Source organism: Pyricularia pennisetigena, assembly GCF_004337985.1.
Source record: "Pyricularia pennisetigena strain Br36 chromosome 7 map unlocalized Pyricularia_pennisetigena_Br36_Scf_8, whole genome shotgun sequence".
NCBI lineage: Eukaryota > Fungi > Ascomycota > Sordariomycetes > Magnaporthales > Pyriculariaceae > Pyricularia > Pyricularia pennisetigena.
Genome location: NW_021940920.1, coordinates 1,851,354 through 1,875,175, shown reverse-complemented (window position 1 = coordinate 1,875,175; position 23,822 = coordinate 1,851,354). Strand labels below are relative to the sequence as shown.

Here is a 23,822-nt window from a genome sequence, read left to right as displayed (position 1 = left end):
CGAAGATAAGCCTTCTAATATAACTCTATGGGAGCTCCTTGATGTTCATCCTTTTCTGTCCGATTCAACTAGGAGTTTGACCATCTTGTGAAGATACAATGACTCTAATGTTGGTTGTGTCGATTAGGCACCTGCTTGATGTGAGGTTCAAGAAACCAATGCTCTTGTATAGCCACCCTGGCGTTCCCAGACTTTATGGCTGCTGACTGCTAGCACTCACACAGGGGCAACAACTTTTCACTGACGTTAGAATTGACTGCGTGGATAATCAATGATGTCTTGGCACAAGAGGTAAACAACATATTGGCTACAGCTTGTCTTTGACTCGCTCGTTGACGACAGTTGTACTGAGTAGAGAAAAACCTATTTTGGCGATTTTGCCAGAATCCCCAATTTGGCAATCAACTTTTGCGAAATGGATAAACATGCGTCGGTCTCCGCCATGTGTCTGCCATTCCATACCTCGGGAGACCGACAGTAATCATCATAACATAGTCGGTATGTAAAAGCTCCACGTGAGTTTGATGCCCACTGACTAGGAACAGGGAAAATAAGAATCTGATTTAGTCTATATTCTATTTTCAATCATCCCATGCAAATCAGTGCTCTCGGGTTATCCCAGTTCATCAAGGGGTATCATGAACAGTGTACAACAACACAGAGACAAAAAAAAAAAAAAAAAAAAAAAAAAAAAAAAAAAAAAAAAAAAAGAAGCAGAGTAAGCAGGCCCATGCTGGACGGTCCGAATGAGATGTAGAAGCCGAAAGAAAGAAAATGTTAACGCAAAGAAGGGTGCAAGTTACGGTGGTACAAGGGCTACTGGGAGCCGCGGCCCTTGCTTTGCCGATTACCGCCGCCCCGCTGCTCTCTGGGCGGGTCTTGGACCACCACCAACCCCTTGACACCCTTCAATCCCATCTTGCCGACTGTGGTCTTGTTCAAAGAAGGGACCTCGGGCGCGCCAAAGGCTTTGAGCGCCAGGTTGTTGGCCTCGTGCACGAGTTGCTCATTGCTCCAGCCGAGCGGCTTGGTGAAGACCTTGTAAAATCCGAGCCAGGACTGGTATGCCTTGCTGTAAAGGTCCAACTTCGGCGCTAGCTCCCTGATGTCGCTCCAGGCGCTCAGGTCCGCCGGCTGGTCGATAAAGGTAAAGTCCTTCATGATCTTGCGGGGAAAGAAGGACTCTGCCTCAGAGACGATAAAGGTTCCACGGCCTTCGGCACCGGCACGGGCCGTGCGGCCGAGGCGATGGATGTATGACTCCTTGTCCATCGGCAGACCGACCTGGAAGACGTTGGTGACCGAAGGGAAATCCATACCACGGGCGACGACGTCGGTGGCCACGAGCACGGTCGCCTTGGACTTGCGGTAGTCTTCAGTCACCTTTGTACGCTTGCTCTGCGTCATGCGCGAGTGCAGCGTCAGGATGCGGGGCATGTTGGGCAGGCCGCCGAGAATAGCAGCATAGAAGTCGACGAGGCCAGCCGTGGGAGCAAAAACTATGGCCTTGAAATCGTCCTGGTTGGCGCTTTCGGACAGTTCGTGTTTCAGGGCACCGACGAGGGCGGGCACGGTGTCGGGAATATTGGGGACTACGATCAAGTGCTGCGGCACGCGTTCGTGCGTGTTGGACTCGCCCTTGGGGATGGTGGAAATGAACTTGTAGTCGGGCGAGAGGGCAATGCTGGAGACCTTGGCGACGTGCTCGGCGACAGTGGCGGAGAAGAGCATGCCCTGCCTGGGGACTTTTTGCCTGTTGGGTAGTGCCGCGACGATCTTCTTGAGCTGCGGGATGAAACCCATGTCGAGCAGTCGGTCCGCCTCGTCCAGCACCAACGTGTCTACAAACTGCAGCATCTCCACCACGCTCTCCTCCTCAAGGTGGTCGTTAAGACGACCCGGGGTGCCAATCAAGATCTGGCAGCCCTGCAGGATGCGCCTCTGCTCGCTATCCTTGTTTGTGCCGCCAATGGCGGTGCACACTTTGTATTGAGGCAGCCTCTGCAGCAGCGCCTCAGCTTCCTTGGCGATCTGTAACGCGAGCTCGCGGGTCGGAGAGATGACAAGGAGCGATACGTTGTTGCCGCGCGAACTGGGTCGCTTGAGCAGCGTCTGTAGGGCGGGGAGAAGAAAGGCGATGGTCTTGCCAGTGCCTGTCTTGGCTTGTGCCAAGACATCGCCGCGGTCGGCGATCAGATGACGGATTGTGGCGGCCTGCACAGGCGACATGCGGTCGAACTTGAGGTCTTGTGTGACGGTGTCTAGGAGCACGGGGTCGAGGAGATTTTCACTGGCCAAGTCGGCGAAGCGAGGAGAGTTGCTGTCGATGACGGCGGCGGCGCTGGTCGCCGGGGCAGGTGATGCCCCGGAAGCCTCTCGAGATTGGGTTCTCTGGGCGGCATTTGCAGTGCTGAAGGGTCTCTGGCGAGGTCGGCGATTCTCAGAGTCGGGGGTTGCGTTACCGTTGTTGGCTGGCCTCTTACGGTTGTTCCTACGAGGGGGGCGACCGTTGGACTTTGAGTCCATTGTGGGAGCGAAGGTGATGAAAGAGCGGGAGGCTTGGGTTGTCGTTGACGAAACTCTGGCAAGCTTGGCTGTTGCGAGAGTGGGAGATTTCAATAATGGCTGAGTTAGTTGTTGAAGTCGGGCAAACGAAGCGAGTGTCATGGTCAAACAAGTACTAGACTTGACTAGACCAAACGAGCTCGAGTCAACAAAGAAAGAAAGGAATGCGCTGGCTGCGACTTGATGGAATGGGTCATTGACGCAAATGGCTGCTCCGATTTTTTTCTCCCCTTTGCCTTTACCGCTTGCGATTCTGCCACATGTGTCGCGCACGCCCGACACACGTCTTGTCTCAGCAATCCAATCAGTAAAACAACTCGCAAGCACTCAATCTTTACTTGTTCATCATCAATATGATCTCGACTATTTATTCGCTGTTTTAGTGCAACTATACAAGCCTAATCTCCCTCCATTCGCCATACTTGAATGCCTCGCCGTCCATCAATCCATGTACATACGCCTCTCCCATAAGTTTCCAAGCTTCGCCGCCTTTTGTCAAACTGGTCTCGACAGGCTCCCTGCGAAGCACGTGTAGCACTGGAGCACCGATCAGCAGTGCAACAGCATGTCTTGCTAGTGACGGCTAGGCTCCATTGTCCTAGATAAATGGAAAGTATGATAGCTACCTGTGGATTTCCTTTGCTGCACCACCGCTTGCGGCTGTTCTCTAAAGTCCTCTCAGGAGCGGCTTCAACATATTTCATGGCTCCTCCTCCTCCCTCCTGCACCATGCACTTGGCGACCATGGTCGTTGCAGCTGCCTCCTCGACCGTCTTATTTGTCAATGTCGGTATAATCTTGAATGGAGAAAGCCGTGCGTTCGGTCAGCCGCACTATGTGGTCTAGTAAAACTCCCTTCAAATGCAGCTCCTTGGATGTCGTATCGATCCACCATGGGTAAGAAGACAGCTTGATGCTCCTGGATGCAGAAAATGTCGGCTTCGTTGTCCCGTTGCCTGCCTCAACTTCCTGCTCTGGGAGCCCTGTCCACCGTTCGTTCTTGTTGGGGACCCTATTCCATGCGTGGAATGCACGAGGGAATGCCTTCAGTTGCATCTCCACCACCCCGGCACTGGCTGAGCAGAGACAGAGAGTTGTGCTTCTCGAGATTTGCTTTGACGACTGTCAGTAAGCCTCGGACGTGGAAAGGCGATAGTCGGGCACAGTGCATCCCTCGGGAAAAGTCGGCACTGATACAGAGCAAGCCATAGACTTTGTCAACCGGCAACGACGTGTTTTGCGACGGGGACGTGGTCAGGAGCGTTTCGAATGGGAAACCTGCTCCTTTCCCCGACACCCGTCTGCCTGCCCTTCCATTCGTCCCTCCCAAAAGGCTGCTTTCGTCTGGTAGTCTGTCAGCATCCTCACCACACTGGCCGTACTCATGTCTCTTCTCGATGGTGTCCCCGAGAAGTCGTGTCAACGCATGAACCCCCCTCCAGTCGCGCATCATAAACATGCTGAATCCAAAGCATGCCAAGTACAGCCGGCCGAGGCCGATGTCTGCCGCACCGATCCGGAACGACACTCGGCCTGCCATGGCCAGCCCCTGCATCACCCACACTCGAGTAAACCAGTCTCTGCCGAGAACGTCTGCGATGCCCAGCAGCTCGGGCGAGTCTGCCGCTGCTGACAGTATCTGGTGGAACTTGGTCATCAAGGTGCCAAGGAGATCGTCAAAGACGCGTGGCGGTTGGCCATCGTCCTCTAGAACTATCCGCAAGCTTTCATCCACCGTGTCAGACATGCACGTAAACCCGGCCCGGTAGTGCTTTGCCTCGCGTCCTAACTAGACGATGACTTGATCGGCGAGAGAGTACATCTTCTTCATGCGAAGCACCTGGACGCTGCGTTCGGCAATGTTATTTTGATCGATGCACACGGCGTCTACCCACAGCAGCAGTATGACTCGGCCTCCTCTTCATGCCAATGCTTCTCGGTTGGGTGGCAAAGTTGCTGGAGATAGGCTTCGAGATTTGATGTAACTTGGACTTGCTCACCGTCGAGCAGGATGGGTTTGGTGTCTTGGGGGTTGCCCCAGGTGTAAGAAAGTGCTTTGAAGCGGGTATCTGCGTCTAATGTGGCCTGGACCAGCTCGCATCTGACTTTGAAGGTTGTCTGCCTCGAGTGGAGCCAGCAGCAGAAGACGGAAATCGGATCCGATGAGGGGCGGGTACTTTATCATTTGTGAGATATTTCTGGCGAAAAGAGCTGATTGAAAAACCGGCGGAGGTCGGTATCCATCCAACCTAACAAGGCCCGAAGCACAGCCAACAACCTATACATATCGGATAGTTTCTTCGTACCACCGATGGAAATCTCATGTACAAAGTCGAATCGATGGCCACGGTCGCAAACATAGGAAAGCTTCCAATCATGCTCTACTACCAGTATAACTGGTAAGGTAGACGGGGCCTTGATTTCCGTTCCCGCATTCACCCTCTGCTGTTTCCTAACCCAGGCTTCCATACGGGCGAACCAGCCTGCAGCCCAAATCAAAAGTTGCGTGCGACCGCTGTCGGCAACAGATGAGATCTTGGTTTCGATGGGGATTCCTGTAGGTCGAAACCGTATAGGGCCGTAATCGCTGTAGTTGATAGACAGGTATTTGTCTTTCCGAAGGACTTTTCTGATTGCGGCCCCCAGCTGCGTGTCGACAGACTCATCAAACACGAAAATGAAATCGACCATTTTCCCCACTACCGCCGCAGCTTCATTAGCCTCTGTGTCCGTCGTAACTGTTGTTGCCCCGGACGAAGATGCTTCAGATGATACACCAGCGCCGACCATTGGAGGCATCCAGTGTTTTGACATGCGCGCCGTTGTGACTGGTAGGGTTTTCACTCCAGGGCATATTTTCGCTGCTAATCTAAGCAGCGGATAATGAACCTGGATATTCATGGAATGTTCCGATGCTGCGTCCTCGAGACAGGCGTATGCATCTCAGTGTATCTCCAATAACACGCCCAACTCCATTCTCAGCTGAGTCTCCGTCACGGCTAACGATGAGCTGTCTTCTTGTTGCTGAAACCAATCGTTTTTTTCCAAATTGCGCCTGTATTTTTTTTTTTTTTTTTTTTTTTTGTAGCTCTTGGATCAGCGGCCTCGCGCCAGCAGGTATGAAGGCCGTTTCCGACTCCATGACCTGATCGATGCATTGGTGTAGCTCCAGGACGTCTGGCAACTGCTGGAAAGCATTTTGCAGTGGCGTTGGCCGGATCAGCTTCTCTAGCCTCTCCAAATCTATCGTTTTTTTTCACAGGGCTCGTCGAACGGCTTTTGCGTGAATGAACCCTTGAGGTATTGTGGTAATGGCTTGGGAGCAATACAATGTCACGCCGTGGCAAGTCGAATGTTTGTTGCTGCCGTGGTGTTCGGTCGCCATTGCTCGATAAGGGGTGCCGGCTCGTTACTCGACTCGTTACTGGACAAGACGCGCTGTCGTTTGTGCGGTGAAGACTGTCGCGACGAAGAGGAAGGTGGGGTGATAGGTCTCGGTTCGACGGACAAAGTGGGTGAAAGTTTCGCCGACGAGTTTCTGTCCTTTACGTCGTGAGTCTTGTTATTGTAATCTGGGCCGGGACATTTTCTGAGCCAAATGTAAATGCGACAGTTTGGACAGTCCGGGGACAACTCCATTATGGAGTCCAATAAAGGCGGATTTTGTGAATTTGGCTCCATGGCCACCCCTAAAAAATCTAAGAACGAAATGCCCGCTTTTACGTAGGTTGTAGGTTGCCTCCACCCCCGATAAAAGGTTGGTGCCGCAGAATTTTTTACCCTAATAACAGCAATAACTATTTCCAATACCTAAACCATTCGATACTCCGACGAAATCAAGGGCTGGGATGCGTTGCAACAAAGTACTATCAATTGCGTGGTTGAAGGTATTCCCAGAGTGCTTGAGCAGATAGTGGAAAGGGAGGGTAAAATGACTACTCCATAGTACTTCGACGGCGGGGTGCACGGGCCCAACCCTGCGTCCCCATAACCCCTAGCTTTTACCTTGTCAATGGAGGCACAAGAAATGCAGGAGAGCAAATGGAAAGACCATAAAGAAAAGGGGCGTTGGAACCAGGCCCAGAGAGCAAAGATCGAAGAGGCGGGACCTAGTGGTGGTGAGGATCGCCTAAGGATATTGACTTTTATTCCGTTTCTGGATATGCATGAGCTGACAGATGCGCAGGTTCATGGAACATATCCTGAGTACAACCTGCGGACACTCAGGCTCCAGGTGAGGTTGCTTTACAGCAGGGTTGTCAATAGATTCGGTTAATAAATGTAAAAACTATGGGCACGAAAATCTTAACCGTCTCTATAGAGCTACAGTAGTTTAAGGCTGAAGCGTTTAGTCATCTTCTACTGCCCGCAGGCGCAGCAACCTCGCGAGCATTGGCGCGAAGCCTAGCAAAGGCTGTCCCGATTTGAGATGTTTTGCTGACGGAGTACAAGGGAGGGGATTGAGTGCAGCGCTGCTTACTCTGCTGCGCCGCCAGCTGACGACATGGGGTTGAGGATACGGACCCTTGCCGCGGAAATGACGCCAATTCCGACCGATATGTATTTGATTTTGTACATGGTTGATGGTTCTGCAAAATGCTGTATATACTCTGTGCACTATCGCAGGCTCGGACGACTGATGCTCATGAAATAAAAAATAGAATTCATTTCGCTATTCAGCCGTACAATGACCCATCCAAAAGCGGCTTGAAGGACAAGTACCCCCAACACTTGAACCATCGCTGTACGTCCATCTCATTTCTCAGCCATCCAGGCACAGAGCCAACATGCTTCGTGTTGCAGGCTATATTTACCAAAGTCACTGGCATTAGTCATAGACGGGAGCTTTCGTCTTTCGGCTGTGCTTTTTAGTGCAACACTTCGTCTGCTTGGAGACGGGATCTTCACCCAAATGACCGGCACGTACCGTCAGACGACTAAATATCAAATCCCCGACACACACCAATGTGGGTTGAGTGTAGTTTGCATTTCATCGGTGCGGCCTGAAAGGGTCGCATCCTGAAAGATGGGATCGCGTAAGTGAGGGGGGAAATGACATTTGATTCCCCGCATCCATGACGACTTATTGTGTCTGCTCCGTATTTCGGCCCGTGTCATGAACGTTGCATGCCGCAAAATACAAATTGAAGCCGCATGACAATGGGACCCAGCAGACCGAGCTCATCCTGTCAGAGGATTGGAAGGTAGCTGGGCCATCTACACGTACACCTTGAATCCAGCAGCAGCAGCGGCCGTCAGCAAGAATGCCTACCGTCAGCAAAAGACCAAACTTCCTCATCATTGTCGCCGACGACCTGGGCTACAGCGACACAAGCCCTTTTGGCGGCGAGATAAACACGCCGAACCTGGCCCGGCTCGTTTCGGACGGCAAAGGGCGGCTGCTGACCAACTTCCACACGGCTTCGGCCTGCTCTCCGACGCGATCTATGCTCTTCTCGGGCACTGACAACCACATCGCCGGCCTTGGCCAGATGGCAGAGAGCATGCGTCACCACGCGGACCTTTACATAGACAAGCCTGGGTACGAGGGCTACTTGAATTTCAGGGTCGCTGCGCTCTCCGAGGTCTTTCAGGATGCCGGGTACCAGACCTTGATGGCGGGCAAGTGGTGCGTCTTGATGGGGGTTTTCTTTTTCCTTCATGCGCCGAACCGGTAGATACTAGCCTAGCTTCTGTTTGCTCACTCGCGGATTGTGATTTCCCAGGCATCTCGGTCTGACGAAGGAGACCTCACCTCACGCGCGTGGCTTTGAAAGGTCTCACGTCTTTCTGTCCGGATGCCACAACCATTACAACTTTGAGCCGCAGCTGCAGGAGCCCGCGCATGGGGTCTCGGATGTGATTGCTCATGCTGATTTCTGGATGGAGGACGACCGGTTCCTCGACAGAACCAAGGACCTCCCCGACGACTTTTACTCGTCTACGTTTTACGGCAACAAGATGGCCCAGTACCTCCGAGAGCGAGCCGGGTCCGACAGGCCATTCTTTGCCTATTTGCCGTTTACGGCGCCGCACTGGCCCCTGCAGGCGCCGGCCGAGCTGGTCGCCAAGTACAAGGGCGTCTACGACGACGGGCCGAGCGCGTTGCGGGCCAGGCGGCTCGAGAGGCTGGTCGACTTGGGGATCATCAAGGCGGAGACGGAGCCGGCGCCGATGACGGGCCGCAAGATCCGGGATTGGGACGAGCTGTCGGCGCAGGAAAAGGCCGAATCTGCCAAGAAGATGGAGGTCTTTGCCGCAATGGTCGACGGCATGGATGCCGCCATCGGGACGGTGCTCGACCAGCTCGAGGCGGACGGCGAACTGGACGATACATTCGTCTTGTTCATGAGCGACAACGGGGCCGAGGGCGCCATGCTGGAAGCGGCACCGATGATGGGCGGCGGCAAGAGCTTCACGCAGATCCTGGACAAGTACTACGACAACCGGCTCGAAAACATGGGCAACAGGGACAGCTACGTCTGGTACGGGCCGGAGTGGGCCTGCGCGAGCATGGCGCCGAGCAGGGGGTTCAAGGCGTGGATCACCGAAGGCGGCATCCGCTGTCCCTGCATCGTGCGCTATCCGGGATTGTTCGGCCGAGGGCAGGCTCGACACGAAGACGGCCCGCGGCCGACCGCCGCGATGGACTCGTTCGCCACCGTCATGGACATATTCCCGACGCTGTGCGACCTGGCGGGCATCCCGCTGCCGGGCAAGAGGTTCCGCGGCCGGGACGTCGTGCCGACAAGGGGCTCCTCGTGGGTTCCCCACCTCTCGGGCGCGGCGGCCAGCTTCCACGACGAGGAGCAGCACATCACCGGGTGGGAGCTGTTTGGACAACGGGCGATACGGCAGGGGCCGTGGAAAGCAGTGTGGATGACCAAGCCCAGGGGGAGCGAGAAGTGGGAGCTGTACAACGTCGAGCGGGACCCCGGCGAGCTTCACGATGCTGCCGGGTCGGAGCCGGAGCTGCTGGAGAGGATGATTGAGCACTGGGAGACGTACTATGCCGAAACGGGCATGTACGACCCCGGCGTCACGTTTGGGTTTACAAAACTTTGAGCTCGCTCCCGGAGTGTGAGCAAGATGGGGGTTGGGGGCTTGGGGTGAGGGATAGCGCAGAAAGTAGGTGTTATACATAGCAGATAGCCCGGCAGCTACCGATTCCGAAATCACACACCAATGACAACCCTCCATGGCGACTGCGGCTCCCTCGCCGCCTCGACCCCGGCCCACCCCCAAGGCGGCGGCATGCCCAGCCTCGCGCAGACGTCGGTGGTCATGCGCCTCAGCAGCACGCACATGCGCCACCGCTCCTCGGACTCGTGGGCCCAGCGCGCGAGGCTGTTGTGCGCCATGACGCAGAGCGCAACCCAGTCGTCGGGCGGAGAGATGCCGCGCTGCTGCTGCTGCTGCTGCTGCTGCTGCTGCTGCTGCTGCTGCTGGGTCGGCGGCGATCCTCCTCCTCCTCCGGCGGCGGCGCAGGCCAGCACGGTCAGGCAGATGCTGAACATGCGGCGACCCATGGGCCAGGAGCCGCCGTGGCGCTGGTGGAACCAGACGTCGCGGATGTAGCCGCCGCCGACGGCGAGGCAGCGGTGGGCGACGTCGAGAGCGGGGCGCGGGATGACGTAGCCGGCGGGGCAGTGCAGGACAAAGTAGACGAGCGGGTTCGAGATGACAAAGAACCACATGTCGAGCCGGGCCGTCATGAGCGTGGTGGCCTCGCGCAGAAAGCGTCGGCTCGGGTCTCGCATCTCGGCCTTGATGTGCTCCGGGAGGGATTCGATCGAGGCGACGCGCTGCTTCTCGCACTCTTCAAAGTTACGCATGAGAAGGTCGACGTTGCCTATCCACCAGTCCTCGGCGTGGTGCTCCGAGTAGAGCGTCTGCACCGCGTTGGACATCATGCGTCGCCATGAGATCTCGGATATGAACCAGTACCAGCTCCTCTCGAAGTTTTCCGACATGGCCATGGAGCCGTCTAGCTGGGGGAGGTAGGCTGGGTATTCCATCTGTTCGATGCCTGTGGTCTGGAGGGGTATTTCGCTTAAGCATTCCCTGTGTTTTTTTTTTTTTTTTTTTTTTTTTTTTTTCGATGTCAGCAACGTCGAACTTCTTCTTCTTCTTCTTCTTTTTTTTTTCTTTCTTCTTTTTATTACGCACATTGTTAGTCTGACTGTCGACCAGAAAAGTCTCTGTTCCAACATGCTCGCCCTCTGGGCCTCTGGTGTCTTGGCGATGGCCTCTCCTCGCCAAGTCTTCCTTTGCAGGTGAACCTGAAGCCGGTGGCTCGCCTTCTGCATCAGGTCGAACGCCCTCAGCGGCCTAAAGGCGCACTTCTCAAACATGTTGGCCAGGTGCAGGCATTGGAGGTCCAGTATGGTCATCTGAAGAAAACCGAACCGCTTCTTGGCCTCCAGGTAGAATGCCGCGGCGCCTTGCACGTCTTCTCGCTCCGAGTAGTACGGGGCTGCGACGCTGCCAGGGGGTGGTGGTGGATGCCATCCGGCCCAGAGGCATGCGAGGGCGCACGCTATCAGCTAGAGTTGTCCTTGTCAGTTGGGGCCCGCAGAGTCCCTAACATGGCTGTTGCGTCGGTGCTAAGTGATATATGCCCGCGTCTCCGCTTCCAACTCACCACCAAACAAGTCTTTCCATCCCACGTCATTCCGTTCTCGGCAACGTCCCTCGCATACCTCCTCAGCTCCTCCTCGTCCAGGATGGGGTTGCGCACATGGACCTCCATCAAAAACTTGTCCACTAGCGGCACGATCTCGGCCTCGCTGATCTCGCGACGCCGACTGTCGGCATCCGACGGGCTCTGGAATTTGGGACGTGTCGATTGGACCCTGCTCGTCTTTGACACAAAGACCTCGTCAAAGTCCAGGTCCGACTCCAGCACAAAGGATTGAATGTTTTGCTCCTCCGGGAGCAAGAGGTCCCGCAGCGCCGGCCAGCGGAGAATCGACTCGCACGACGCCCATAAGAAGTTGCCCTCGGCCAGTTTGACGCGGCCGCGACCGTCCCCAGGTCCTGGGGTGGCCGAATGCATGGCCCCGGACGGGCTGCGGTGGCTGTTGCTGCTGTTTGCGGACGGGCTATTCGCGCCGTCGAGGTCGGAGACGGAGGGCCAGCGGCTCTGGTGGTTTCGCGGCGGCGGCGGCGGCAGCGGCGGCGTAGTTGCTGCTGCTGCTGCTGCTGCTGTTGCTGTTGCTGCTGCGGCCGCCGCAATTCCCGTGGAGCCAACAAGTAAACTCTTGAGCTCGTCCAAGCGGGATATGATGTCGGCAGTGCTGTAATCGCTAGTTGGGTTTGGGGAGTTAGTCTAGAATTTTTGTTGTCGTGGGTGTTGTTGTCGATGGCTGGCAGGTTGGCCAAGATGGAATGCAGCCATTCAAAAAGTCACGTACTGGGACTGCTGCCACCGCTTCTCCTGATCCTCGGCATAGACGCACTCCTGGTTGCTTGCCCTGCAGAAGCCGCAGCGCGGACGCTCATTGTTGCAGCGTGCCTTGCGCAGCCGGCAGAAATTGCAGGCCGTATTGTGCCTCCCGCGGCGCTTCTGGCTCTTGTTTGGCGGCGGCTGTCCCCCGGCGGCGCTGGCGTCACCATCGTCTTCAAAATTGCTTCTGCCGGTGGTGCCACTGCCGGGCGCATGCAGGGACCCTAGCGGCTCGCTGCTGCCGTTCTGCCGCTTCTTGGTGTGCGGCGGCGGCGGCGGCGGCGGCTGCGACTGGTGCGGTTCCAAACCCTTGGTAGGGTCCATTTGCGGCGGAAACACGAGTCAGGTCGGTTGGGCGACGACACTTATTTTTGAATTGAAAGGCGTTAAAATATGTGGATCTTTCAAAAAGCGCGTGTTGATCAGACCGAGCACAAGGTGCAAAGCCATGGAGAAGAATGCGGTGCGGAAATAAAGGAGACGGGGAAAGGCGGGGAGAAAATGAGAAAGGCAAAAAAAAAAAAAAAAAAAAAGAAAGAAAAAAAAAAAAAAAAGAGCGCGTCTGTGGTAAATGGGCCGCCAAGATTGTAGCTTGTTGATCAGGGTAGATCAATTAATGGCTCCGCGATTGGTGAGCTGCGAGATGCTGTATCCAGCTTGCCAGTCAAAACGATGGTGCAGCAATCAAGTTTGGCCCCGCCACCCCCCGGGATGTGGGTGGTAAAGGTGGATTGAAATCGTATCGGCCCAGGCTGTCGGACTTGACTGACCAAGGAACTGAGCTTGAATATGTTCTACTGGTTTGTGGTGATATTATAGTACGATTTCTTCTGGCTCTGGCATTCATCTCCTCCTCCGTCTTTTCTTCTTCTCTATAATCCTTCGCTTGCCATCTATAACCCTTCGCTTGCCAAGGTACTGTATAACTTTAGGTTTGACACCTCTTCGCCCAGAACTAGCCAAGCTTTACCCGTCCTGGCGCCTCGGTGCCCAATTGCCCATATAATGTCGTTGAGTTCCATCCCAAAGGTGACCAAAAAAAGGCTCACGAGAACCTCGACCAAGAGGATCCCTTGAGCAGTGGCACCAGAGTCGAGCGATCAGTAGCTAATCATTATTATTATTACAGCCATGATGAGAAGGACCTCCCGCACTGGCCGAAATACCAAAACGATGGGCCTCTGGCGAGTCGCACCGAAAAAATTCCAGGCCTGACTTGGCTTGTTTGCGCAGGTCGCCAACACAGTGCTTCTCGTCGCCATCGCCGGTCTGCTGGCCGCCTTCCTGTGGCGCGATGGCAGGCGACATGGCTATGGAGCCGCACTCGCCGACCGACGCCGACGACAATGGGCCGGATATCATTGTAAGGATGCCGTCAACCGCTTGTTTATGCTCATGTGCCAGCGCTGGCAGACTCACAGTCTACGAGCACCATAGCGAGGTTACAGGCTATATCGAGGATCAGTCAACTTTTTTTCGTGGTCCTCATTAATTATTTTTGCCGGCCAAACGTTGAACATTTATTTGTCTTGTGTCTTATCAGGCGAAACCAGACATGGCGTCAGGACTGTGCTTCCGATTGACGACTAATGCAGGGCCTCGAGCCTATATAAGTATAAGGTTTGACATTTGGCTTCCAGTTGTGTGATTATTGATTGGCCAAACCTCGGCAGATAAAAATTAAGTTTTTCATGTTTGTTTCCGAAGGGTCCGTTCCATTTGCTGCATCTCAATCCGCTCCCCAAGTCATGCAAAAATCCATTGTTCCTGCAAATACCCATCCATAGGCTGTTCTCCAGCTTTGCCACGTCCAAATCATACTGAAATCCTGATCGAAGCACGCAATTGTTGCCACCTCCCCCATGGCTAGCCTCTTCGGGTTTGGAAAGGTGCAACCACCACGGCTCAGCACCGATCATGTCGTCCCCCTCCACCACTTTGACAACTCGGATGTGCTCCGACGGCTGATGGTGGGCTGGGCGGCACGATTCGACGCCGTCCTGGACCCTGACGCCCTTTACCAGGCCCTCGAGGCATTGATTAGGCGGGATGGATGGCGTAAGATGGGAGGCCGACTGAGATTGAATGTGTGTAAGGCCCGGACATCCATCAGTGGGGCTCCTTTGCTGACCGGTGAGGGCGCAAAAAAATAAAAAAATAAAATAAAAATAATAACATCAACGACTACTACTAGTCCATGGGCAGACTGGAATCACACATCCCGGCAGAGTTCACAAGCTCGCGCCCCGCCGTGCGGTTCTCGCCCACCGTCTTCGACATGGCCATCGACGAACACCCTCTGGCGTGCAAACTGCCCAGGGCCACCGGCGACCACGCCTCGGTCCAGCCGGGGTCTCCGGACATGATGAAACTCTTCTACCCGGACGGTGTACCGTCCGGCCTTGACTACTACATCTACAGCGACGAGCCGCAGCTGCGGCTGTACGTCGTGTCCTTCAACGACGCCACGCTCGTCGGCATGGAGGCGCCCCACGTCCTGGGCGACATCATGGCCCACGCCGGTATAGTCAAGGGCTGGGTCGACATACTGCACGGTCGAGAGGCAGAGGTGCCGCGGTTCGAGGGCTTTCGGACGGACCCGTTGGGGGAGGTGGTCAAGAGAGCAGAGACTTCTCAGATCGCCGGGGTGCTACAAGACAAGATCCTGACGGGGGTGTGGTACGTGATGTTTGTCGTCTATTTCACGTTGGACATCGTCCTCGGCCCCAAGATGGAGACCCGCACGCTCTTCTTCCCGGCCTCGACCGTGGCCAAGATGCGCGAGCAAGCCCTCGCCGAGCTTGGCCGACAAGGCGACGGCGACGACAAGCCCTTCGTCAGCAACGGCGACGTCCTCACCGCCTGGATCTCAAAGATGGCCGCCAAACCCTTGGCCGCCAAGGCCCCGCGACAAGACCTGACCATCCTCAACGCCATAAACCTCCGGCCCCGGCTGTCTTCTTCCCTGGACCCGGCCGCCGTGTACGGACAGAACATGGTCGTGACCTACTGTGGCTTCACCACCCTCGGCGAGGCGGTCACGACGCCGCTCGGTGTGATGGCCGGGGAAATGCGCCGATCGCTAGTCGAGCAGGCCGGGGAGAGGGAGCTGGCGGCGTTCGCCAAGATGATGTGGGAGCTGGGCGGCGATCGTCCCATAAGCACCTCGGTCAAAGCGTACCTCTTTTGCTTCAGCAACTGGGCGAGGGCTCGTTTTTACCACATCATGGACTTTTCGCCCGCCGTCGTCGGCAACGACAGCAGGGCGAGGGCGGCCGGCCACCCGCCGGGGAAGCCCGTGTTGTTCCTGTCGACGACGACGGGGATGACGCCCCTCGCTCGATACTGGTTCAACATTACCGGTAATGATTTGGATGGGAACCACTGGGCCGCCGCGATTGTGCCTCGTGCGTCCATCGCCGCCATTGAGGAGGGGATGAGGCAGCTGTGATGGAGTTGAGACCTGTATGTTTTAGTCGTGAATTATGGGAAGGGGCTTTTTTTTTCGATCGATTTATAGGTTAACCCCGTTTCCAAACCAAAATGATTTTTTTTTTCTTTTTTAACCGTCAGCCCCCCTTTTCGTGACTTGTCATGTCGATCTCGGAGCCCTCAGCACCCAGTCCAGACTTGGGGATCTGCCGGCCCTCTGCTCCTTGAGTACTCCTGTGCTCCATGGCGGAAACCCAGTCGTCGTCTGGTTCGTCGTCGTCGACGTCTTGTCGTTCGTTCGCGCTGTTCGCAGCTTCCAGACCCCTTTTCTCCCCTGCACCGCCGGCACCGTGCTCCTCCTCCTCCTCCTCCTCCTCCTCCTCCTCCTCCTCCTCCCCGTACTGTACAACTTGGGTGTTTTGTAGATAACTGTCAGACACGTCGTTGAGCCACGTCGGGATATTCGCATGCAGACCGAGAACCGTATCGATGATTGATTCTGGATATTCGGCGGCGGCTCCTCCTCCTCCTCCTCCTCCTCCTCCCACCCTGCCAGGTCCAGGCTGGTTCGCCCCTTCTTGGCTGGTCGACGTGTTGTGGCTGGACGTGCGCTCGATGCTCCCCGGCTGATGCCACATCTCGACGCCGTCCCGCGTGACGAACCTCGGCGCCGTCTCCTCGGCGACGTGAACATCCTCGAGCGGGTTCATCTCCAGCCCGGACGCGGGCGTCAACGACGCCGAGGTCGTGCCGCCACCGCCACCGCCACCGCCGCCGCCGCCGGCACCCGTCGGCGCCGACGAAGTAACCGTCTCGGAGGTGCTCGACAGCATTTTCCAGCAGTAGCGCAGACTCCGCAGTCTCCCCTCCCGCCTCTCCCCTTGACTCCGACTCTGGTGGTCCTCCCCACGCCGCCGTCGGCGCACCCGGCGCTGTCCACGCGCCCCCTCGGAGCCCCGCGACTCGGCACCGTCCCTGTGCACGACGTCGTGCACGGTGTTGCTCCGGCGGCGGCGCCACTGGCCCGACCGGGCGTAGAAGCGCGGCAGGCTGTAGCTGTTCTCGGTGCTGTTGACGATGCGGCCCAGGCAGCCCGTGCTGCGGACGAACTGGTTCAGCGCCGGCACGCAGCTGCAGATTATGACGCAGGCGATCTCGGCCTGGCAGAGGATGACGGCAAGCGCGGTTTCGTCTGTCGTTGGCATCGCGGGGGCGGAGACGGGCAAGATGGGATTTCCTTTCGTTTAGCTCTTCTTTCCGTCTTGTGTGAGTTGTTATAGAAGAGAGGAAAGACAGACTTACAGGTTGTGTCTTCTCTGATGTGCAACACTGCAAAGAGACGCGCGATCGAGACGAGGCAAACACTGCGAATCGGTTAGCATCATGGGTACGTTCCTTTAGAACGCCATTTTTTCTTTTTCTCTTTTTTCTTTTTTTTTTGCTCTCTCCTCTTTTTTCCTTTTCTTTCGGCAACTGGGTAGTAAACTTGCATTAGTCCCATCGAGAGCATGGTGGTGATGCCAATCTTGCTGGCCGTCGAGGCTATTTGAAGCGACCATATGATTGGTATGGGTTGAATGAAGAGTACAAGGTCGACGGCAAAGTTGAATGCAAACTAACAAGGCGCAGTCGATCGTCAGCGAGCTGGACTGCAGAGAAAGAAGGCCAAAGCAACGACCAAAGATACCCACATCGCACATCCACATGGCCTCCAGGCTGTAGCAGCTGCCCTCGATGGTGTCGTCGTAGGCCTTTGCAAATGGTTGGCACTGCAGCAGCACCACCAAAATCTCCTCGATCGCTTGACAGGCCAGGAAGACGAGGACCGAGATGTTCAACGGCCTGACCCAATCCCCTCCCGTCGGCTGCAGGATCCTGAGGTACAGGACCGCGAAGGAGGCCTTGGCCGACGTGATGGACAGGCTCCAGGGCACCGATGCCACCACTCCGCTGTAGAGCCGCATCATGTGGAGGTCGGACGCTGCTAGCAGTTCGGCGCGCTTGCCGAAACCATAAGCCGTTGCTGTGACGCCGGCTGCACACATGACGATGAAGCATACCTGCAGGCCGACAGGCATGATTAGACTTTGTAAGTTGCCTGCTTTGTCTTGAAAAATATCTGTATCTGTGTAGACCTGCCCCATCGTGGAGTGTGGGGACAAGATGTTTTAAACCTACCCAGCTAAAAGTGATTAGGCCTTTTTTTGTTATTGTTGATCGTCTTGTTGTTAGTCAAGTCCAGGATCAGCTGCAGATCATTCTTCTGTAACCCACCATCCTCCCAAGCCAACTGCCGTTGGCTGTAACGAACCCAGATCCTCAGGGTGATGAACATGGTGACAATCGGCACCAAAACACTCGTCGTCGCCTGCAGCGAGGGACCGAGGTCGCTATTTCGGTCGGGCAGCATCCGCGCGACGTCTTTGAGGACGGAGAGGCGAAGCCCGGTTTGTCCACGTCACCTTCCACGCTGTCGTGAACGATACGAGGCATTGTTTCCGCCCAACGGGGCGCACGCTGCTCATTCTCTTGGAAGAGTACTGCGACGTTTGTTTGTGCGCATTGACTGCGTGGATAGTTGGCAGGGCGGGGAGGGGGGGAAATTAGAAGGAAAATAAAAAATAAGATCAAAAATAAAAAGTAAAAATAACAAACACCCATGGTTGGATCAGAGAGTTGGAATCTTTCCCACCCATATCATCCTCGATGTCGCAAATAAGCTCTGAGTTAGTTTTTCAAATTCTCCTTTGGACGAAGTGATGTTTCCCCCTCTTCAATTGTTTATTACTGCTGCTAGGTTATCATCTCATCTCACCATCCCGGCCGCGCCATCCACCTTCATTCACCGAACCATGCTGGTAAAGTACATAACCATGTCCCGTTCCTTTTGTACCTCGTAACACCACAAATGTTCATCCTAGAGCCTATCAAATAATCAGCTTATTGGAGGGCCCCGAACCTGATTCGGGTTTCAAAGGTTCACTTGATCCCATCTCGATATCCAGGACATCCTTCTCGCACACTTTGTTGTGTAATAGCACAGAAAGTATGTTTTTTTTTCTGGTATCCAGCCGTTGTCATATCGCACAAGGAAATGGTAGGCCCATCTTCCTCACCTCAAATTAGTACAGAATAAGCAACCCTAACAGATATCTACATCGTATAGAGAAACGGGCATACTTTTAGCCCATCTGTTCTCATCTCCCCACGTGTCCGTGGCGTGATTCCAGAACATCCGAAGCCTTCATTTGGTTTTTCTTTCCTCGGCAGCCATGTTGATCTGTGATTTGCTTGGAATGTTCCAAGGTCTTGGCTGAGATGTTCTCTGGTTTCAGGGCCCATCACATCTTCGGACAATCTTGGATGTTACCGCTCGCAGCTACTGCATATACCCATAGTATGTTTAGACTTGTGAACTCACTCCTCATGCCGCTTGGCAGCAGATCTGGCTATGTCAACAAATGGTTATCGTCAAAAGTTGCCGCAGCTATCGTTTGCCATGGTTGGCGTTAACGTCCTGAAGATCTCCACAGCCCAGATTTGCCACACTCTATTGCTCGCCCTCCCTGTCCTGGCTGCTTGTCATCACGAACTATAAAGCAGAGGAGCCATATTTAACAGCATTGGCATGGTTGCGTTCTTTCTCCTTACTTTCACCAAGTGACGGGTGTCCCGGGCTGTCCCGTCAGTTCTTTCCGTCTGCGTAGCGACCATCTCCGGGTAATTAGTTTGATGTTTCAAAGATGCAGTGTGGTCGATGCGCATCTTGGATTTCAGAGTCGCTGCCCTCAATATGCACCAGCTTCCAAGTTGACTCGTCAAATCTGCCTCGCCGTCCACCAGAGATCGACGGTTGCTACTGGACAGAGTTGGCAAGGTTCTCTTTGCAAGAATAAAAAACAAAAAGCAGTTTATCCAGGTCGGCTCCCATGGCCTCAACGTCTGAACACTTACGTAGCTGTGCAGTCTGTGCTGTCGCAATCCTCTGTACGCGTTGTGCGAGTGCGACCAGACACGGCTGACTCGCCCGCGAACCTTCCGGCGAAGCCGATGATCAGCATGCAGAATCGTCACCAGTGATAAAATGACTCGAGGTCCTCGCTGTACCTTCTCTCGGCTCTCACATATCTCGATTTATCTTCGTACACTGCATCATGTGGCGAGCGACTACGGTGGCTCACCTCTTTTACAAGCTGCAATGACATGCGCTGAACGCTGATAGCATTGACAATCTCTATAAACACTGTGACGATCTCTTTGACGAAATAAAGTCAAGCCCTTCATGGGGCTGACAATCGCCTTGAATACGCACGCGGGCGGTATTACATGCTGGGCTTGCAGTATTGTCCAGCGGCTCCTTCGATGGCGAGACATTTCAGGGTCACGGTTTTCAATGTTGAAATTTGATCTAGTCTCATCTCTGTCTGATTTATCATTTTTTTGACAATTCCACGGGGCTCTTGGACGGAGGGACGTGTGGACACTGGAAACTCCATGGATGGGTATAAGTCTGGTGCCGGCGCAAGAGCTTCCCCTCGCACCCTTGAATGAGCCGACCGATTTATCATCGTTCATCACGTAATTGAAGGAGTCTAAGATTTTCTTTTTCGCAGTCGGAACATTTATCGTGAGATTCGCTGTAAACATTCTTTTTTTTTCGGGAACAAGGGCATATGGTTTTGACAGGACAATTTCAGACTTGGGTGCATCAAGATTGCCAAACCATTAACTCCGAGTCCAGTCCTAGTCCTTGTCAGTTGTCGTCCAGAAACATCCCAACCCTGCTCTCTAGAAGCTCGCCGCCAAACCCGTTTGAGCAGCTGTTTAGGGTTCACTCGCCTCATGACAGACGGTTAGGATGAGCGTTTCTATCTCGATCCCCAACCGAAGTGGGATCAACATGGCCAAGCTTCCGCGCCTTGATTCCGTTTGGCGCGGCCGGCGCACGTCGGCTCTCCAGCGGCGTAATTAGATGCATGGCTATGTCGCCAGGCAGGACGACAGGATCTAAATAAACCTAACCTTCATTGATAAAAGGATATAGATCGCGAACGCTTTGTCATACCGTTAGCTGTATCGATGATCGATCTCTGTGCTTCATGCTAGACTAGTGCTTATTTTACTCGAGTCGTGGTACAGACAAACCCGGTTGTAACCGGATTTATGTCAGATATATTGAAGTCGAGAAGCGATTATTGTCTTGAAACTTTGAACAAGTAGATGCAAGCCACCTGCACAGCTCACTTTGGGCATGAAGCAGAAAAAGAAAAAAAAAAATGTTAACGCAATGATCCGATGAAGCGACTCGAGTACCGCGGCACCTCTCACGGCGGTTGGGATTATATTTATCTCATTTTTCGAGTCTAGCAGTACCCCGGCTATCTTGCTACCCTTGACATAGTTCAACTTTTGTCAGAACCTTGAGTGCCAAGAGCCCTAGTCTGTGGGTAGCTGCGCGCTATGAGATGCTTGTTCGCTTGGTCTGTCATGGTATATCTCTTCCTAGACTTCTCGTTTGGCGTGACACCGAAAGCGGGCTAGTCTTGTGATAAATATACCCGCAACATCTTTTTGATCTTTTATTACGACGCTTGAGAAACTGTTTCCGCTTATCTTTTGAGTCCCCTCGCTTTGCTCTTGGACCATGGCGATCCTAGCGCAACTTAAACCTGATTGAGTTTGGACCTCCTCGTTGATTTCCACCCCGATTTCCCTGCCCAGACTACTTTTCTGGAAGTCTTCCAACTTTCCGTTGCTCTTCTGGGACCTTCTAGCCAGGCTTGACCACGTGCGACTAACACAGTACTTTGACCTGCAATAAAGATGAACGACTCTGTGCGAAAAAAAGGCTACTTTTGGCAAAAATGTATTATTCGGAGCCGGGCTGAAAGCTGGGGATTTAAAAATCTGCGTAGTCGCCACTGTAGCTAGGTTTAGATGGACAAAAGAATCCTTTGGCGTTTTTTATCTGTTGACCTTCAACCCTTGGCAACCCGGTTCATCGTACCCCAGCCGTAGCCCTACCCATCGCTATCTGGCTTTTGCCGCATTGCGTTTGTCCGATAGCATGTTAAACCTTCTGTCAGCTAAGCAAATGTATTCAAAATATAACTACGGTAGACATTACACAAAGACATGAGGACATATAACTATCATCAACAATCAAGCCACTGGCCTCCAAGTACCTACTCAGTCCTTTCTCGGGTATGCCGCACTATCATAATCAAAGCCTTCTGGTCTCTAAGCTCCGGGTCTATCCGCAAGGCTCTGGTGAAGGCCCTGCTCTGTGTGGGGGTCGCGCAACTTGACCATGCAGTCGCTCCGCCAGTGTATGCTGAAACACAACTCGCAAAAGCACCAGCTCGTCTACTTCAAAAAACCTCCACTCTGATCCACGATACTGGGAACTAGCACTCCCCGCGGTACCCAATGTGCTTCAGTGTTTTGGGGTTAAAGCTATGGGGTGTTGTTGCCTTTGATATTGCTCATTTGTTGTCTGTTTTGAATTCCCACATCCCTTTCGGGCTAGAATAGCCGTTATCCACATTTTTCCAGTCGTTTTCGGGAACGTCTTGCACCTCGTCCTGGACTCTGTCACACCTATTTGTAGTCTTTTGGCATGCATATGACCGAGGATGATGGCTAGGGCCCCGTCTGTCGGCAAGCATAGTATTTGTGGCTTTACCCACTTTGGTACAAAGCCATGAACCAAAACAACCGCTGTGCTAGGATATATTTGCCAGCATTGGCCTTTACACGCTCAGATTTGAGCTCACATACAATGTAGAGAATCGCATGCAGCGGCCCTGCCATTAAAATTGTATAGTAAGCCCCAAGCAGAATCGCTGTGTAATGCAAAAACAACTCCATTAGTGCAGCTCGACTATTAATTCACAAGACATTGCAAGTTTTGACAGCCAACCCCGCAAGAGGCAAGGACAGTATTAATGCGGAAATTCCCGTATATGCCTCGATGTCGTTCAAAGCGTCATCTTAAATTCAAAGACTCTGTCGTCCAAGGCAGAAGAATACAAATACACGAGGACGGTTTCTCTGCTCTCATTCATCCAAGGCCAAGATATTACGGCTGGAATTATCATTTTGGTCTCCACATATATTTTTTCCACCACATACATGCTTGAGTCAAGAAACTTCGACATCTCAACAATAGCCGAAAACCTTCATACTTTTTTTCTCTTCCCTCCCGATTGTGATCAAAATCTGACGTCAATCTCATCTCGCACTCTCACTTTTTTTTTTTTTTTTTTTTTTTTTTTTTTTTTTTTATTTACAGCCCTATCCCAACCCCAGATTGCTCGAGACCATCGTCCACTACGGTTACACAGAAAAATGGACACGTCCGCATACGACGCCAAAACGCGTCACCTGCCGCGAATCCTGTGCCTACACGGCGGCGGCACCAACGCCGCCATTTTCCGCACCCAGTGTCGCCAGGTTTCGCGGTCTCTGGAGCCGCACTTCCGCCTCGTCTACGTCGAGGCGCCTTATGCGTCCCTGCCAGGCCCAGACGTCGTTCCGGTCTATGCCGACTGCGGCCCCTTCAAGCGCTGGTTCCCCGACGGTGAAGGCTACTCGGACGCCGACGTCATCCGCGCCATCGACGCCTCCGTGCGCGAGGCCATGCAGAACGACGATGCCCGCATCGGCTCGCCGGGCCCCTGGGTCGGCCTGCTTGGGTTCTCGCAGGGCGCCAAGCTGGCGGCCAGCCTGCTCTATCGCCAGCAGCAGCGCGCTGCAAGGCACCCGGAACGCGTTGGCCTCTCGGAGAACTGGCGGTTCGGCGTGCTCCTGGCCGGCCGTGCGCCCATCGTCGCGCTCGATCTGGAGGTCTGCCGGTCCGCCATGCTCGACAGGCCGGCATCGGCAAGGGTGGCCGAGGGGGACCGACCCGTGTCGAGCTCCGGCGATCCTGCAGGCGACGAGCACCTGCTGCGCCTGCCCACGCTACACGTGCACGGCACCCTTGACCCGGGGCTCGAGCTGCACCGGCAGCTGTTGGACAGGTACTGCGCCTCCGGGACGACGCGGCTGCTCGAGTGGCCCGGCAACCACCGCGTTCCAATAAAGTCGGCTGATGTCGATCCGTTGGTGGATGAGATGCTGAAAATGGCTGCTTCTACCGGTGTAGCGGTCTAGAGCTATGCATGTGTTTTGTATTGGAACAGGAGAACATCCTAGCGAGGATCCTGGGGCTGGTTGTGGCTGGGCTAGACACGCTCACACGCAGTGGAAACACAAAATACTCTCGTAACAACCATATTGAATTTTCAGGCGTTAAAGTTTGTGTATCCCAGTAAATATAGAGTGCCGACGAGGCGGTGGTTTATACACTCTGAGAATGGACAAACCATTCACT

General features: G+C 54.3%; 10 protein-coding genes across 10 annotated transcripts; 5 read left to right on the top strand and 5 right to left on the bottom strand.

The window, feature by feature from the left end:
- Positions 1 to 816: 816 nt before the first annotated feature.
- PpBr36_09643 (uncharacterized protein) lies at positions 817 to 2,526 on the bottom strand (the record flags this gene model as incomplete). Its single annotated transcript, XM_029896764.1, has 1 exon — positions 817 to 2,526. The coding sequence occupies one exon, from the start codon at positions 2,524 to 2,526 to the stop codon at positions 817 to 819; it is 1,710 nt and encodes a 569-aa protein (XP_029744478.1).
- An 813-nt stretch (positions 2,527 to 3,339) lies between these two features.
- PpBr36_09642 (uncharacterized protein) lies at positions 3,340 to 5,505 on the bottom strand (the record flags this gene model as incomplete). The annotated part of the gene is made up of 4 exons (XM_029896763.1): positions 4,976 to 5,505; positions 4,461 to 4,666; positions 3,948 to 4,278; positions 3,340 to 3,577 (listed from the first exon to the last, which is right to left on the bottom strand). The coding sequence occupies exons 1-4, from the start codon at positions 5,464 to 5,466 to the stop codon at positions 3,340 to 3,342; spliced, it is 1,266 nt and encodes a 421-aa protein (XP_029744479.1). The 5' UTR covers positions 5,467 to 5,505.
- PpBr36_09641 (uncharacterized protein) lies at positions 5,243 to 5,688 on the top strand (the record flags this gene model as incomplete). The annotated part of the gene is made up of 2 exons (XM_029896762.1): positions 5,243 to 5,396; positions 5,654 to 5,688. The coding sequence occupies 2 exons, from the start codon at positions 5,243 to 5,245 to the stop codon at positions 5,686 to 5,688; spliced, it is 189 nt and encodes a 62-aa protein (XP_029744480.1).
- Positions 5,689 to 6,592: 904 nt separating this feature from the next.
- On the top strand, positions 6,593 to 6,973 carry PpBr36_09640 (uncharacterized protein; the record flags this gene model as incomplete). The annotated part of the gene is made up of 2 exons (XM_029896761.1): positions 6,593 to 6,799; positions 6,887 to 6,973. 2 exons carry the CDS (start codon positions 6,593 to 6,595, stop codon positions 6,971 to 6,973), a joined length of 294 nt encoding a protein of 97 aa, XP_029744693.1.
- An 856-nt stretch (positions 6,974 to 7,829) lies between these two features.
- Positions 7,830 to 9,630, top strand: PpBr36_09639 (uncharacterized protein; the record flags this gene model as incomplete). Its single annotated transcript, XM_029896760.1, has 2 exons — positions 7,830 to 8,194; positions 8,292 to 9,630. 2 exons carry the CDS (start codon positions 7,830 to 7,832, stop codon positions 9,628 to 9,630), a joined length of 1,704 nt encoding a protein of 567 aa, XP_029744718.1.
- A 110-nt stretch (positions 9,631 to 9,740) lies between these two features.
- Positions 9,741 to 12,337, bottom strand: PpBr36_09638 (uncharacterized protein; the record flags this gene model as incomplete). Its single annotated transcript, XM_029896759.1, has 4 exons — positions 9,741 to 10,629; positions 10,735 to 11,111; positions 11,210 to 11,873; positions 11,982 to 12,337. The coding sequence occupies 4 exons, from the start codon at positions 12,335 to 12,337 to the stop codon at positions 9,741 to 9,743; spliced, it is 2,286 nt and encodes a 761-aa protein (XP_029744797.1).
- Positions 12,338 to 13,056: 719 nt separating this feature from the next.
- Positions 13,057 to 15,464, top strand: PpBr36_09636 (uncharacterized protein; the record flags this gene model as incomplete). The annotated part of the gene is made up of 4 exons (XM_029896757.1): positions 13,057 to 13,236; positions 13,260 to 13,477; positions 13,884 to 14,100; positions 14,208 to 15,464. Coding segments are annotated over 4 exons (1,872 nt in total), but the record flags the coding sequence as incomplete, so codon positions are not given.
- PpBr36_09637 (uncharacterized protein) lies at positions 13,121 to 13,375 on the bottom strand (the record flags this gene model as incomplete). The annotated part of the gene is made up of 1 exon (XM_029896758.1): positions 13,121 to 13,375. One exon carries the CDS (start codon positions 13,373 to 13,375, stop codon positions 13,121 to 13,123), a length of 255 nt encoding a protein of 84 aa, XP_029744856.1.
- Positions 15,465 to 15,582: 118 nt separating the features above from the next.
- Positions 15,583 to 18,680, bottom strand: PpBr36_09635 (uncharacterized protein; the record flags this gene model as incomplete). Its single annotated transcript, XM_029896756.1, has 6 exons — positions 15,583 to 16,637; positions 16,748 to 16,809; positions 17,066 to 17,505; positions 17,624 to 17,643; positions 17,720 to 17,866; positions 18,626 to 18,680. The coding sequence occupies 6 exons, from the start codon at positions 18,678 to 18,680 to the stop codon at positions 15,583 to 15,585; spliced, it is 1,779 nt and encodes a 592-aa protein (XP_029744716.1).
- Positions 18,681 to 22,795: 4,115 nt separating this feature from the next.
- On the top strand, positions 22,796 to 23,602 carry PpBr36_09634 (uncharacterized protein; the record flags this gene model as incomplete). The annotated part of the gene is made up of 1 exon (XM_029896755.1): positions 22,796 to 23,602. The coding sequence occupies one exon, from the start codon at positions 22,796 to 22,798 to the stop codon at positions 23,600 to 23,602; it is 807 nt and encodes a 268-aa protein (XP_029744715.1).
- Between the last annotated feature and the right edge of the window lie 220 nt (positions 23,603 to 23,822).